The sequence below is a fragment of the Rhineura floridana genome, chromosome 7, assembly GCF_030035675.1.
Source record: "Rhineura floridana isolate rRhiFlo1 chromosome 7, rRhiFlo1.hap2, whole genome shotgun sequence".
Lineage (NCBI taxonomy): Eukaryota > Metazoa > Chordata > Lepidosauria > Squamata > Rhineuridae > Rhineura > Rhineura floridana.
The window spans coordinates 38,257,557-38,272,785 of NC_084486.1; the positions used below are offsets into that span (position 1 = coordinate 38,257,557).

General features: G+C 43.6%; 2 protein-coding genes across 6 annotated transcripts in view; both read right to left on the reverse strand.

Annotated features, from left to right (window-relative positions):
• The window catches only part of PALD1 (phosphatase domain containing paladin 1), a 195,678-nt gene that overhangs the window by 4,621 nt on the left and 175,828 nt on the right, over positions 1-15,229 (reverse strand). The gene's annotated exons all lie outside the window — the stretch shown is intronic.
• LOC133388595 (uncharacterized) lies at positions 1,711-13,301 on the reverse strand. Its single transcript, XM_061634563.1, has 4 exons — positions 13,253-13,301; positions 12,511-12,844; positions 11,906-12,213; positions 1,711-2,081 (listed from the first exon to the last, which is right to left on the reverse strand). Exons 1-4 carry the CDS (start codon positions 13,299-13,301, stop codon positions 1,711-1,713), a joined length of 1,062 nt encoding a protein of 353 aa, XP_061490547.1.

Below are 15,229 nucleotides of genomic sequence, written 5' to 3' on the forward strand. Positions count from 1 at the left end.
ACAACTTTGCGTGGTCAGAAAACAACATAGGAACAATTTGACGGATTTGGGACACTACAAAGTAAGAATACAAATGCGGCTATCCCCACCCAATCATGGCCCTCCCTATGACACATATTAAGATCTCCACCAATCATGGTTTCTCCCTCCTTAAACCTTTCCAACAAATGAAGAACCTGATGAAGAAAAGACCACTGCTGGGAATTAGGGCTGTAGATGGAAGCAAAAGTGAAGATTCTGGATACCAAAGATCCCTTAATGAATACATATCTACCCTCAGGGGTAATTGCCAGAACCTTGAAAGGGAGGGTTGCTGCAAAAAGTATTGCCACCCCTCTCAAGTTGCAGGTTCCAGGTGCAGAGGACTGGTCACCAAAGTACTTATGCCCCCAAAGATGCATCTGTTGAGAAGCATGATGCGTCTCCTGGAGGCAGATGACACTTGGACAGTATTTTCTAATAACATCTGGCACTCTCTGACATTTAATTAGATCACCAAGTCCCCTCACATTCCAGGACATAAGTGTGAAGTCTCCCCTATGACTATCTCCCATTAAGAACCCAGATAGTAATTAATAATGTCACACAGCAAGAAAAGTTTAAACTGGATCTAATCCACATATGTCCCTGACATTTCCCATCTGAAACCACAGCAAATCCACTCCTCTCCCTTCAATAGTTCCATCCAAAAAACAATCAAAAACAATAACCACAAATTAAAACCCAACCATAACCATTTCAGACAACCAGCCATAACACTGAGAACCCGAAAAGGGATTCTGCAGAGGAAACTAAAGCCTCTGCTGGTAGGTGGCCCTCTGTCTGAAAAAGAAAATGGGGGGGGGATGCCACTCAAACACTGCTTATAACCTGACACCGCCACAAATATAAAGTATCACATATATGAACTACCCAACCAACCAAAGAAGAGAATAATGCTCATCTCAACATTAGTAAGCGTAATATAAGCCTAAAGGTGAAACATGAAGAGGTGAGAAAAGAGCTCAAGAACAATTACTGAACCCACACAGAATGTTCCCCCACCCCATAAACCTTAGTACCGGATGAAAAACACAACTCTCCAGACAGTAATCAACAGAGGAAATGCTGGTGATATCCACGTTCATTAGCAATTTTGAGAGCAAAGATTATGGGATGTAGAAGATTGCAGATCCAAATCTCTCGGGGTCTGATGACGTTTTTTCAACGGTGGGCGACTTGAGACAGTGGTCCATTGTTCAGGGGAAGGATCCCCAAGATTGTCTCCATCCATCTCCTGTTCTTCACTCCATGGCAGCTTAAGATTCAAAAGAAGTAAAATATGTGCTGCTTCCTGCCTGGTGACTGCTGTATGCATGATTCCATCTACCATTACCATCAAGCGGAATGGAAAACCCCACCTATAAAGGATCTTTGCTTCCTGCAGTTTCTTCATCGCAGGGCAAAGGAGGTGTCGCTGCCACAAAGTATCACTGTTGAGGTCCTGAAGAACAAGTATTGGGGAGTCCTTATAAGTCAGGTCCGATAAAGAGTGGGCTCATCGCAAAAATTCCTCTTTAGAGTGGTGGTATGCGAAACAAATTACTACATCCCAGGGCTTAATTGCACCAGTAGGTTTTGGGTATAGAGTACAATGAGCTCTTTCAATGTCCCATGGTGTTATCTCCCAATCTGGAAAGAGCTCTGCCCACCATGAGAGGAGAAAAAAAATCACATTTCCAAGCCTTCCGAATCTTCAGGAATCCCATGTAAGTGAAGATTCTGTCTACGTCCCCTGTCCTCCAAATCTGCAAGTTGGAGATCCACTGTAGACTTTTTTAGTTTAAAAATCAGCTCTGCATTTTGAATACTCATATCTGCAGCTTCTGCTGCTGCTGTTTCCACTTCTTTGGTTTTACTATCCAAAGACACCAGTTTAGTCTCAATAGGTTTTAGAGTGGCTGCCCATTCTCCTGAGATCTCGCTTTTGCTGTAAAAATTGGGTAGTAAATTCCCTTTGAATGAGAGCTGCTGTATCTTCCGATCTTCCAGGCTCAGAAGGTTTAGACGCCATTTTACTTGGTTCGCCCTCAGAAGTAGGCCTCAAATTAGAAATGACTGATTTAGTCAGAAATTTCTCCGTGAGAGCTCGGTCCTGTGCCAGTTAACTCCCTGAAGATATCCCCTAAAGGGATATACTTCCAAAATCAATTAAATCCACTTATGAATAGGGTAGAAGCCAAATAAAGGGGTGATCAGGCACAGAGCCCACACTCTAAGCAACCATCTCAGAGTGCAGTTTGCCATGCCCCCTGAATGACTGATATAATTGAAAGAGTTGACAATTTACTGGTAGTTAGGGTTTGACGTTGGCTGGGATAGAGAGGGCTGGAGCATGTGTGGGTGTGAGGGGGCTGCAGAGGGTTATAGGAAAGTTGATATCAATCGGCAATATAGTAAAGACTATTGAAACTATAAGTAAATAACACATCTAGAAACCACATGCTTGAGAACTTGAAATGTAACCAATCTTGCTTAAGAACATCTGTTAAATAAATAAAATTGTATGTACATTAAAAACATGCCTGGTTCCTGGCCAGCTGTAACAGGAGTACAAGGGGGCAACAGTATCAACGGTGGCAGTGAAGTACCTGAGAAAGTAATGGTAGATTACAGAAGACCAACTCAGGGCTGTTATCTTTGAGAGCAATAAAGTTGCACAGGCTAGACTGGGGAATCTGAATAGTTATAACAAGGGGTGAGGGAAATAGGCAGAGTCTCAAATAGCAGCTTTGTTATAAGCGGAGGTGGAAGAAAGGTAAACCCTACGTCTCCCTCTGCTAAAGGTGGAGTGTTAGCAGGGTGGGGACATGACAGGGCTCTCCTTGATTTTCCATATCTGGTGTTGAACCATTTTATAAGCCACTTTTTAGCTATTTGCGTTAGCATTTTGCGAGGTTTGTTAGTTTTGGCACATGGCGAGCCAAAAGATACAATGCTGCCTTGTCCTGGATAAAAAGCCTTTGAAAAAGCAAAGAGTGGGGCTGACAGCACTTAAGACCAAAGGCTCTTTTTTTATCAGTCTCTTCCAGAACTATCCTTGCACTTTCCCTAAAATACCCTAGCCCCTTCTTGCAAAACCATGCCCCCTCTCAATTAAGTGGGTGTGTGATGTAAACACAGCACATGCATTATTCTTGCCGTGGCTGCAGTAAGGGCATAGGTTGGGTCCCCACTACACATCAATTGGTCTTGTACTGATGTCTGCACCTACCACACTTTCACCCATTCATTCAGAAGCACAACAATGGACAGTTATCTTTTCATTAGCAATATTCTATATCACCCATGGGGACAGTACAGAAAGTATGCAGCACATCTTCCAACAATAATCTCCTCACCTCCCACTTTCTTGTTCAGAAACGAAAGCACTCATCCAGCATGCAGGAAAGTTAGCAGCATTGTACTAATAAACACTGCCTAAGAACAGAGTGTCCCAGGGTATGGTCTGAAGGAATATGACACCACCACCTTGTTGAAGCTAAGTAGCTCTGTGTCTGGTTAGTGCCTGGATGTGAGTCTGTGACGTCCTGTACAATTTGTTAATGTTTCATGCTGTTGTGTGTGTATGTGTATATATATATACACACACACACACACGGTAAGAGGTTTGTATTAGTACGTTTTAGGTAAGTGGTGATTGTTGGGAGGACGGAATGAATGAGTAGAATGTTGGAGTGTGCTGTGTGGTGATTGGCAGAGTGACTGGGAGTGAGAGGTTTTTTTGAGTGTGTAGCAGAGCTGGGTTGATTGGGATTGACCGTATGGGATGGTTAATGATAGAGGGTTTAGGGTCAGCTTGGTTCATTATTTTGGATTTAGTTGATGAGAGGGTGGAGATAGTGTAGGAATATTAGAGTGGGTAGGCCAGGTAGGACTTTAAAGTATTTACATAACATACAGTAACTTAAGTATAAGACCTTGAGAGAATTTATGAAACCACATGCTTATGAACAAGTGAACTTGCTTCTTTTTAAATACTTCTGTTCTGTAAATAAATATTGTTTGTTTTCACACACACACGCCTCTTCATTGCTGACATTAAGGGTAATTCAGATACATGTTATCTGTGGTGGCAGCAAGAACCCGAAGAAGTGTTTGAAATATTAGGTTACAGGGTCTTAACTCAGAGTTGTGAGCTGTAAGTAGACAACATATCTACATACCTGAGCCATTATAACAACAGGGCTGAGGGAATATGGGAAGGCATTCCTATATATTCCTATATGTTATGAGATTGGAATTGTGGCAAATGTATGTTTATGCAGTCACGGATTTGTTTCACAGCAAATACAAATGCATCCTCCCATATAAGCCAGTCAATATTAAGAAAGCTCCAGGGAGTGGGAAAGGTGATTAGTTATAAAATTGAAGAAAATGTTGCTCCTGGGACATCTGCAATGTCTCCTTGACCCACTTTCAACACGTGCAAGAGGAGAGAGCCCAGGGAGACTTCTTCAGAGTATGTTTGCTCTAGTTATGCTGCAGTGGATTAGACAAACATTTGCTTGTTTATGTTCCTTTCCATGCTTGCTCTTAAGCCAGTACTTCCTACCCAAACACTCCAAAAAGGCATAATCCACAATATTTCCCTGAAACCTTCATTCATAAACTCCCCATCCATCAAACCTTCAAAGCAAGTTGCCAGAGAATGACTCCAAACCGTACAAAATGTATACAAGGAAATACCATTTCTTGGTATTATGAAAATAGATTCAGTATGCAGTACACACAGTACAAATGAAGCTTTTTCCATTCTTTGTCCTCCCTAAAAAGTAACAAACTATAATACGCCTTTGAGTTGTTTCAGAAGACCAGCAGACTAGGATTCACTGCAGAATCTAATTTCACTATTGTCCATTTCTTGCCTGTCAGAATAATTCATCTAAGGCTACGATCTTGCTCCACTAGGGATTGCTTTTCTTGTTTGTAAAGTGATTTGCCTTTGAAGCATAAAATAAGAAATGAGACCTAGATACAGGGTGCAGTTTTTTGAGATACAGTCAAGGGAACCTTAGTTAAGACTAGAAATAGAAATGTAGGACAAAGGTCAAGGTCCAGAGTGAAACCAAGTGCGCTTGGCTACTGATGAGCAGCCTTTGCCAGCCTCATGCTCTCCAGATGTTTTGGGTTGGCTGGGGCTGATGGAAGTTGTGGTCCAAAACATCTGGAGGGCATGAAGTTGGCAAAGGCTGCTTTGGATGAAGCCAATATACTAATGTCCACCCTTGGGGTCAGCAGAAATTCAACGTATTATCAATTTAATGCTCTTTAGATAACTTTTTGCTGATTGCCTTTTGAGTCCATCCATTCTGGACTATTTGCTTATAAACCATAAGACATTACTTTCAGAACCTCTTTTTTCCCTACAGGAGGGCCTTTAAGTTAAGGCTTTTAACCATCTTCAGTCTGGATCACCCAGACTGATTCTGAACATAGGCGTAAAATTCAGGGGGGCTGTGGGGCTCAGGTCCCCCCCCCAGATTTCCCCAGGGGGGCTCAGCACACACACACACACCAGGGCAGCCAGTGACAGGCAGTATTGACAGGCTCACATGGTGGACTCAGTTACGACAGCAGCTACAGCAAAGGGTTGCCCCATCTCTCTGTTGTGTCATATTACAATTTCCATGACTCTTTCGAGCTCTGTTCCCGTTCGCCAGTGTTGGTGTGCAGTTTTGTTTATTAAGAATTTCTACCCTGCCTTAAAGGGCTTATAGCCCGCACAAAGTGACTTGGTCCTTAACCCTGGCTCCACCCACTTTCTTTGGAGCAACAGACTGCAAGGCCTCAGCTGGGCCCAGCAGACTTCAAAAGCTGTAACAACAACTGATCTAGGCAAGTCAAGAGCTTCCATAATATTAAATATAAATAAAATCTTCAATACATGTTATACGGATAATAACCATTTTGTCACAGTTGGGGGGTGTCTCTCTGCTGAAAAATAGCAACAAATAGTCTGTGGGACTTTAATTACTGTTTTTATTATAGCATACGCTTTTGTAGGCCAGAGCCTACTTTATTTTTCTGCATTGTCCCTTGTTATTGTATGCAGATGACGCTGTTCTCCTTTCTGTTTCTAAAGTAGGACTCAAACGCCTAACTAAAGCTTTTATGAGTTTCTGTCATGATAACAAACTATCTATAAACTTTTCCAAAACTAAGATCTTAGCTTTTGCCAAGCACTCTCCTGCTCACGCATGGACAATTAATACCCATAACATAGAACAGGTTTCTCATTTCAAATACCTTGGTATACTTTTTCATTCCTCTCTGTCCTGGAATCCCCATATCCGAGGGGCTATTTCTACTGCTCGCAACTTAGCCAGTGGTATTCGAAGGTTCTTCTTCACTAAAGGAGGACAATACATTCCGGCAGCCCTAAAGGTTTTTAGATCCAAAACTATTTCTCAACTTCTCTACGGGGTACCTTTATGGATTGGTGCCTTCAATTCTTCTGCGGAGGCAGTTCTCTCCTTGTTTCTCAGACAAATTTTTGGCGTTCCCAGGTGCGTTCCTGCGGCGGTCCTTAGGTTAGAATCTGGCCTAGTCTCACTTGAGTCTCAAGCGTGGTTGGCCGCCCTAAATTTCTGGTTTAAAATGTCTTATGAAAAATCTACTGGCTATCTCCCTTTACTCTGGGAAGACTCTTTTACCTCGAAATGGGCCCGTACGTTTACAAATTACCTTGCAAGTATTGGCCTCTCAATTGAACATCTGATGTCCCTCGCTCCAGAGACAGTTAAACATTCTATCCGGACTCGTATCAACGATATGGACTTCCAACGCTCCATAACTGCAGCCACCTCGACCTGCTCTCCTATTCACTTTGGTCTGAGCTTTGTGCCTATGCTCAGTGCCCCTTATCTGGAAACTCTTACGATCCCCAAATATCGTCTAGCCTTTACAAAGGCTAGATTTAACTGTCTTATCTCTGCCTTACTTGAAGGGAGATTTAAACGTATCCCGTATGCAAACCGATTATGCCTTTGTGGTGTCAGCGCCATAGAAACTCTCTCTCATGTCATCTTTGAGTGCGCCCTATATGACGATATTCGCTCCAAATTCATAACCCCCATCATAAATAAATACCCCTACAAACCGCTTAACTGTTTACTTTTACATCTTTTGTCAGCAGCTAATAAGGATACTATCTTGTCAGTTGCTAAATTTATTTTTGCGGCTCAATCAATTCGGAAGGCATCTATCCTTTCAGAAGCTTCCGCCACCCAACTGTAACTGTTTTCCTTGTTGTTTTATTGTTTTACTGTTTTAACATGACTGCAACTTTGTAACCTTTTATTATAAATGTATGTAGTTTTATTTATAAATGTCTTTTGGTCTATGACCGTATCAATAAAGATTGATTGTAGGCCAGAGCCTACTTTATATATAATTTTTATTGAGTTTTAAATAACAAATTTTACAATAAACAAAGGAACAATCAATCAAATATTTTTTAAAATTCTTTTTAGTCTAAGTGGAGTCATGTACCGTCTTGAGATAGTTTTGAAGTTAAGCTTTTGTGTTCCTGAGCTAAATGACTTTAAGATCTGTAACTGAATGTTCAGGAAGCTGACTATTGTTATAGGATTGTGGGGTTGGTCTGGATGATATCTTTGGATCCCCTTTCCAGCCTCTATTTTGAATCTGTATAGATGGAGTTAGCAGACAAACCTGCTGAAGTAGTCAAACCAGTTCCTTTCATAAGCTAATGGTCCCAGCCAAGTCTGTCAAGTGCCCCGTTAACAGGTGTAAGGGTTTGGCCAAGAACAGATGTGCTGCATAGGAATGGTGATAACCCTCCCTCCTTACCACCTGGATGGGGCAGGAAGTGGTCTGTGTGTGTTAGTCTGATTTGGAGCTGGAAGCTGGAAAGACAGAGAGAGGCTTGTTCTCTATGTTGAATTCCAAGCTATGGCTTTGGGGACTCCCCTAGAAAATAAATAAATAATAGAAACCAAATGGGGAAGCAATATCTGTTGGAGTGTTAATGCTGTGAGCCTCTCCATTGTAAGCTCAGGTTGTATATACTACATGCGTAAATAAACCGTAATATCACAAAGACACCACAGTCTCTGCCGACCTTCATTCCAAGGAAATCAAACCCTAGGTAAGTGCGGGAACCCCTGGAAGTCTCACAATGCTTAAGAGACTGGGGTGTGTGCAACACAATATATCTACCCTGCCTGATTCTTCACTAATGAATCTGAGGAAGAAGGTGCTGCCCTAAGAAAGCTTATGCTTTAAAAAAATTAATACAGTTAGTGTTTAAAGTCCTACAGACTCTTTAGGGTTTTTTCCCCTAATACTACGGATTAATATGGCTACCCCGTCCTATTTTTATATGAAATTTAGACAAAAAGAAACAATGTCAAACTGCTTAAAAGAGTGGGTATGAAAGAGGACCGGCTTGAGCCAACATGTGATAGCCTTAACCCTGGTCTTAAACTGGCAGGTTTTTTTAATCAACTATTATACCAGGGTCTAGAGTGGTTTCAACAGTGGTTCTCCTGCAGAATTCTGATATTTTCCTTTGAATTGTGTTCAGTCCACCATTCTCACCGATTCACCATAAATAGATTTATTATTAGAAAGTGGAAAGCACATTCTGAGGTTCATGCTTCCACTGGTGAAAAAAATACACCGACAACATCCTGCAGTGGAGACCTGAATGCAGGGGCAGGAGAAATCTCCACTACTTCTTCCTTGGTAGGAAACTTAACTAAGAGGAAGGAGATTCTTCAAAGATGAGAGCTCCTAATGTGAAGGAAAAGCCAACACTACCAAGATACTTGGAAAAGAACCTATGAGTGCCTCTCTTATGATTTGGTAACAGACAAAGCATATTGTGACATCTGTTGCTCAGCAGCAAATAACGTATTAGCCATATGTGTTTTATAGAACCAATACTGAATTCAATAGTGCTTACTGTCAGGTACTATGCACAGGATTGTAGTCATGGCTCATAAACATAGTTATGAGATTTTATTAGTAGTTGGCTTGTTTTGAATGTCTGTGTTTTTAAGGTGATGTTTTTAAGCAGCATGTTAAAAACACAAATCCCAGTGGCGTGACTCTGGATTTCTCTTGGGGCATGGCTATGGGGGCAGTCATGATGCAGATGCACTTCACAATTGTTAGGAATGGCCCCAAAATGTGCTTGCAGCACTCACTTATAGTATACTTGGTTAAGAGTCTGAAGTGGAAAGAAGATTGCCACTACTTGACCTCTGTACTTTATTCAGAAACTGAGTTAGTGCAGAGCAACTGTTTTGCACTCTGCATTGGCTCAGAGACCACAACTATGTCTTTACCAAATAAAGGTACCCATGATGCTATAATTTAGCAAATTTCATATTGTTAAGTCACCCTTCTGAGTGAAGGACAAAGAAAACTCCAGCAACTGAACGGCCAGGAAGATTAAAATGTTTCCCTACAGCAGTGGTTCCCAAGCTTTATTTGCCACAAACCACTTGAAAATTGCTAATTTTCTTGGTGGATCACTTAATGATTTTTTTGCCTCTTGCAGCAATTGTAATGTGCTGTGCTAGATGCTGTATGATTTTAATTGTATTTTTATTGCTTCCTTTATTTCTTAACAGTTTAGTTTATACTATTACAATTTGAATTCCACAGAATTCAATTTGTCATACAATAAAATATAAAAAATAAAAGAAGCAATAGAAACAATATTATTATTATTGCCTCCCCTTCCTCCCAAAGGGAGGCCAGGGTGGCAAACAAGAAGTGATAACACTAAAAATTACATATCTAAGAACATCTTTAAAAACATAACATTTAAAAAAATCTTTAAAACCATTCCAATACAGATACAGACCGGGATCAAAATCAATTATTTAATGTGGATACGTGGCAAACTACCTGAATGAAACTTGCGGACCATTCGTGGTCCACGGACCACAGTTTGGGAACTCCTGCCCTACAGACTCAGAGGGGGGCTGTTACTGGCCAGACAACTGACATCTTCTCCAGTTTCAGCCCCCTCCCTGTGCTGACCACTAGGGCCTTCCCCAGGATCCCAATCTTCCTCCATCTCCGGCTCGCTTTCGGACCCATGACAGTCTACTGTCTTCACAGCAGGTAGTTATAAAAGCTGTTGCTCCATACTGGTTTGATCAGTTTCATAGTGCAACAAATATGCTTGGATGCACCGGACACAGAATGATGTAAGCCCCTATGATTTAAGGAAGCTCAAGACAAGAGCAAGTTCTAAAGTTGAGCCTTTCCTCCAAACTTCTACCCACAGGGCAATGAAAACCAGAAAATAAACCAAGTGCCATTTGTCTTTTACTATCTCAGGCTCCGTTTAGCAGCAGAGCACATTCCAGTTCCAATTTTGTCTTCTAATCAAGCACAGAATGAGCTCGTGCAGATAACTTTCCTTCTCTCCCTACCCCACCCAACTCTGTCATGTTGTACATCGTTGACATGGACAAGAGACTGGTAATGTTTCTCTCTCTCTCTCTCTCTCTCTCACACACACACACACACACACAGAGGGGGGGGAGAGGGAGGGAGGGAGGGAGGATGAATGCCGTTTTCCAGCAAGTCCCTTCAATCAAGAATGACCAGGCTCTGATTGTAACCACAGCTGGCAGATGCCCCTTTCATTTCTCACCAAAGAGATCAAACATGCCAATATGAATTAGCAAAGCTAATTGAGACAGAGAGGAGCTGAGACTTTCCCATCACATGCCAGCCAAAGACTCCCCACTTGCAGCTTACACAAATGAGAGGGAGAGAGGCTAATCTCAAGACCACAGATAAAAAGAGCCCGTTCCACAACTACCCTTTCCTCTGTCTGCAGTTTCATCTTCTTCCATCACAGAGTAGTAGTTTTTTGTTGTTGTTGAATAGCTACAGTTCCAGTGCAATTGTCTGCACTACGTGGTGTTTCAAAGCACATGCACAACCCTGCCTGTGAAAGTAGGAGGAGACTGCTTGTGGACTATTTGTTAGTTGCAGTGAACACTGGAACTCTGATGGATGTTGACAAGACTGATTTTGGAAACTCCACTTCAGCCTCACCACCTCAACCCTCAACCCCTTCTTTATCAGACCTTCTACATCACCCTTTGCACTATCATGTGCAGGGTCTCCATTTTGAGGAGTAACAGGTGATGGTGGTTATAGAGAAGGACCATCGCTCAGTGATAGAGCACATGCTTTGCATGCAGACTGTCTTCAGTTCAGTCCCTGTCGTGTCCAGGACTGGACTCAGTAACCAGACCAGGTTGTGAAAGCAGTTCAGTCTTTATTAGGATAATATCCAAACAGAGGCTGCGCCTTCTCATGAAGGAACACAGTACACGTGTCCAGCGACATGCAAGAGAGTTGACAGAACAAGGAATTCCTGCCCCCCCCTATCCTTATAAAGGGGACCTTCTGGCGCAAATTCTCTCACTCCGCCTTAGAGTGCTCTCTTCCCCACCCCTCCTCTTTGCTCGTTTTTGTTTTCTCCGGGTTCATGGTGAAGGTGGAGGCTCTGCCCCCTCCTCTTCTGATGATTTTACCTCTGGGATTGGGGAGAGAGGGGGGTGAACGTCATGCCCATCAGGCGGGCTTTTCTCTGGCTGTTGAGGGAGTTGAATCCCCCCTCCTTCTTGTTCTAACTGCTCTGACTGGGGAAGGGGGGCTAGTTTGGGAAATTCCTGAGAAGAGTCTATATCTGTGTCTGACGGAGTTCCAAGGCCACTGCTGCTGGGCAACACTATCTCTGAGAGTTTTCCCTCCCCCTCTTCACACAACTCTGGGAAAATGATCTCCTCATCCTCTGAAGTGCCAGGGTCCCAATCCTGCATCCTGACACCATCCCCTCTCTCATGCTGTGCCCCCCTCCCACCTGTCGGCTTAGGGCGATGGGGAAACCGTTGATGGAATTCTTTCACTAAATCTGGGGCATGCACATCCCTCTCATTTTCCCAAGATCTGTCAGCTGGCCCATACCCCTTCCAGTGAATTAAATACTGTAATTGATTATGCCTCCTTCTGGAATCAAGAATCTGTTCCACCTCAAACTCTGGTTGTCCATTTACTAGAATGGGTGGCCCCGGGACTTCCACTGGTCGTAAATCGCTGGGAGGGGCTGCTTTCGTTAGCAAGGAGCGATGAAACACAGGATGTATTTTGAAGGTAGCTGGCAACTTCAGTCTATAAGCCACGGGATTGATTTGTGCCTCCACTTGGAAAGGCCCCAATCTCTTATCCTGCAGCTTTCTACACTTGCCCGGCATCTGGAGGAAGCGAGTGGACAACCACACCTGGTCTCCTGGTTGGAGGGGGGGGCCCTCTCTTCGATGTTGATCAGCAATTCGTTTATACTCCAGTTTGGCATCGTTTAGTTGCTGTTTAAGCACCTGCTGCACGGCCTGTAATTCCTGCAGAAATTCCCCTGCTGCTGGCACAAGCACACTTGCTGCACTACTAGGGAAGGCTTTGGGATGGAACCCATGATTAGCAAAGAAGGGCGTCTGCCCACTGCTGGTATGCACAGAATTATTATAGGCGAACTCTGCAAAATGCAAATAGGAAACCCAGTCATTCTGTTGATAAGAAACATAACAACGTAAATACCTCTCTAACACGGCATTCAGTCTCTCCGTCTGCCGGTCCGTCTGGGGATGATGAGCAGAAGAAAGTTTCAGCTCCGTCTGCAACTGCTTCCAAACTGCTCTCCAAAACTTAGCTGTGAACTGGGTTCCCCGGTCTGAGACTAAGCTGTTTGGCAACCCATGTAACCGGTAAATTTCTTTTATGAACAACTTGGCTGTTTCTTTAGCCTCTAAGGCCATTGGGCAAGGGAGGAAATGTGCCATCTTGGTAAGAGAATCCACGATGACCAATATGGCTGTCATGCCTTGGGACTTCGGCAAATCAGTTATAAAATCCATGGATAAATCCTGCCAGGGTTCGTTCGGAGTAGGGAGGGGCTCCAACAGTCCTGCGGGTCTTCCCGTGTCTGTCTTCGCCTGCATACAGACAGCACAGGATTTTACATAATTCTCAATGTCTCTGCGCATTTGAGGCCACCAAAAGTCCTTGGCTACATTCTGTATGGTCTTAAAGATGCCAAAGTGCCTGCTGTGATAGTGTCATGACATTGACGCAGGATCCTGAGTCTTAGGTCCCCCTTCGGCACATATCTGGCAGCTTTAAACCACAACAGCCCATCTTTCCAATGGAAGTTTACCTCTGAGCCCTGGTTCTGTTCCATCTCCTGGAGATACTGTTGCATGCATGGATCCTCCTTTTGTGCCTTTCTGAGCTCCTCTTCCCAAGAAGGTTGACATGATCCCAACATCAGCTTCTCTGGTGGAACAACATACTGGGGTTGGTTGTCAATTTCCCCTTAAACAGTCAGTGAGAGGGGCTGTTAACTTGGAAAAGCCTGGAATGAACTTTCTGTAGTAGTTGGCAAATCCCAAAAAACGTTGTACATCCTTTTTAGTGGCTGGTTGCCCCCAATCCAATATACAACTCACTTTTTCTGGGTCCATTTCCACTCCTTCTGCTGAGATGCGATATCCAAGAAAGTCCAAAGACGATAGGTCAAACCCACATTTCTCTAACTTAGCATACAAATGGTTCTCTCTCAGTCTTTCCAACACAGTTTTCACATGCTGATCATGGTCTTCTTGGTTCTTTGAAAACACCAAAATATCATCTAAGTAGCAAATCACATACTTATCCAGGAGGTCTCTAAACACTTCGTTCATGAACTTCTGAAACACGCCTGGACTTCCACAAAGTCCGAATGGCATCACCAAATATTCAAATTGACCGTAAGAGGTCAAAAACCCTGTTTTCCATTCGTGTCCCTCCTTCATTCTGATCAAATTGTATGCTCCTCTTAAGTCCAGTTTAGTGAAGATCTTTGCAGAGCGCAGTCGGTCTAACAACTCCGAAATCAGAGGCAGCGGATAGCTGTTGGAAATAGTGATTTGATTTAATGCACGGTAGTCATTACAGGGCCTCAACTCCCCCCCTTTCTTCTTCACAAACAAGGGCGCTCCAGCGGGGGACTGCGAGGGACATATAAAACCTCGCTTCAGGTTTTTCTCCAGAAATTCCTTCAGGGCCTCTGTCTCTTTCTCTGTGAGAGAGTAGATTCTTCCCGATGGGATGCTGGCCCCCGGTATTAAATCAATGGCACAGTCATAAGGACGGTGGGGGGGGTAGCATCTCTGCCTCTTTTTCATCGAACACATCTCTAAATTCCCCATACTTCGAGGGAAGGGTTACTTGCTTGGCTTCCTGCACTGCTCCTGCCAGCAGTGGTTTCTTCTGCCTGACAGTTTTCCTGGAAATACTGAGAAGTGAACCACACCACAGCGTCCTTCCACCTTATCTTCGGGTCATGCTTGACTAGCCAGGGCATTCCTAGGATCACATCAAAGTTCGAAAGGTCTGTTACATACAGCGAAATGAACTCTTCATGCCCCGGGATTTGCAGTTTCAATTCCTTCGTGGCTCGCGTTACCCCCCCTCCTTTCAGGGGCCTCCCGTCTATGGTCTCCACCGGCAAGGGGGTGTCTAATTTCCATTGGGAAATTCCATAACGCTTTGCTAACTCTGCATCAATGAAATTTGTGGTTGCTCCACTGTCAATTAAGGCTGTGGAGTTAAACATCACTCCTTTGGAAGTTATAATCCGAATTGGTAGTACCAAAACTCCTTTTGAAGGAGGATTGGCCACCAGAGGCCCTTTGTACAACGTAGCCCTCAGTCCACAGGCCTGTGCATGGACTGGGTTCGTTAGTTTCCCGCCAGCTCTGTTTTTCCCCCTTTTAGTCCACAATCTCTAGCCACGTGGCCCGGCTTTGAACAATAGAAGCATAAACGTTCTTTACGACGCCTCTCCTTTTCTTCTTCCGACAACTTCGGCCTAGCCCCCCCATGTCCTTCGGTCGCGTTGCCTGATGTTCCTGGGGTTGAAAGGGTCTTGCTGCGAGATGCTGAAACTGAGTATCTCTGGATCTCCTGTTTCTTTTCCAGGCGCCTTCCTTCCAACCAATGATCGATCTGCAGGCACAGCCGAATCAGTCCAGGCAAATTATTTGGGGGGTAGTTCTAGCCAAGTCATCCAGGACTTCAGAACTCAGTCCACGCCTATACATGAACATCAAAGCTGCATCATTATAACCAGTTTCCTGGGACAGAATTTTAA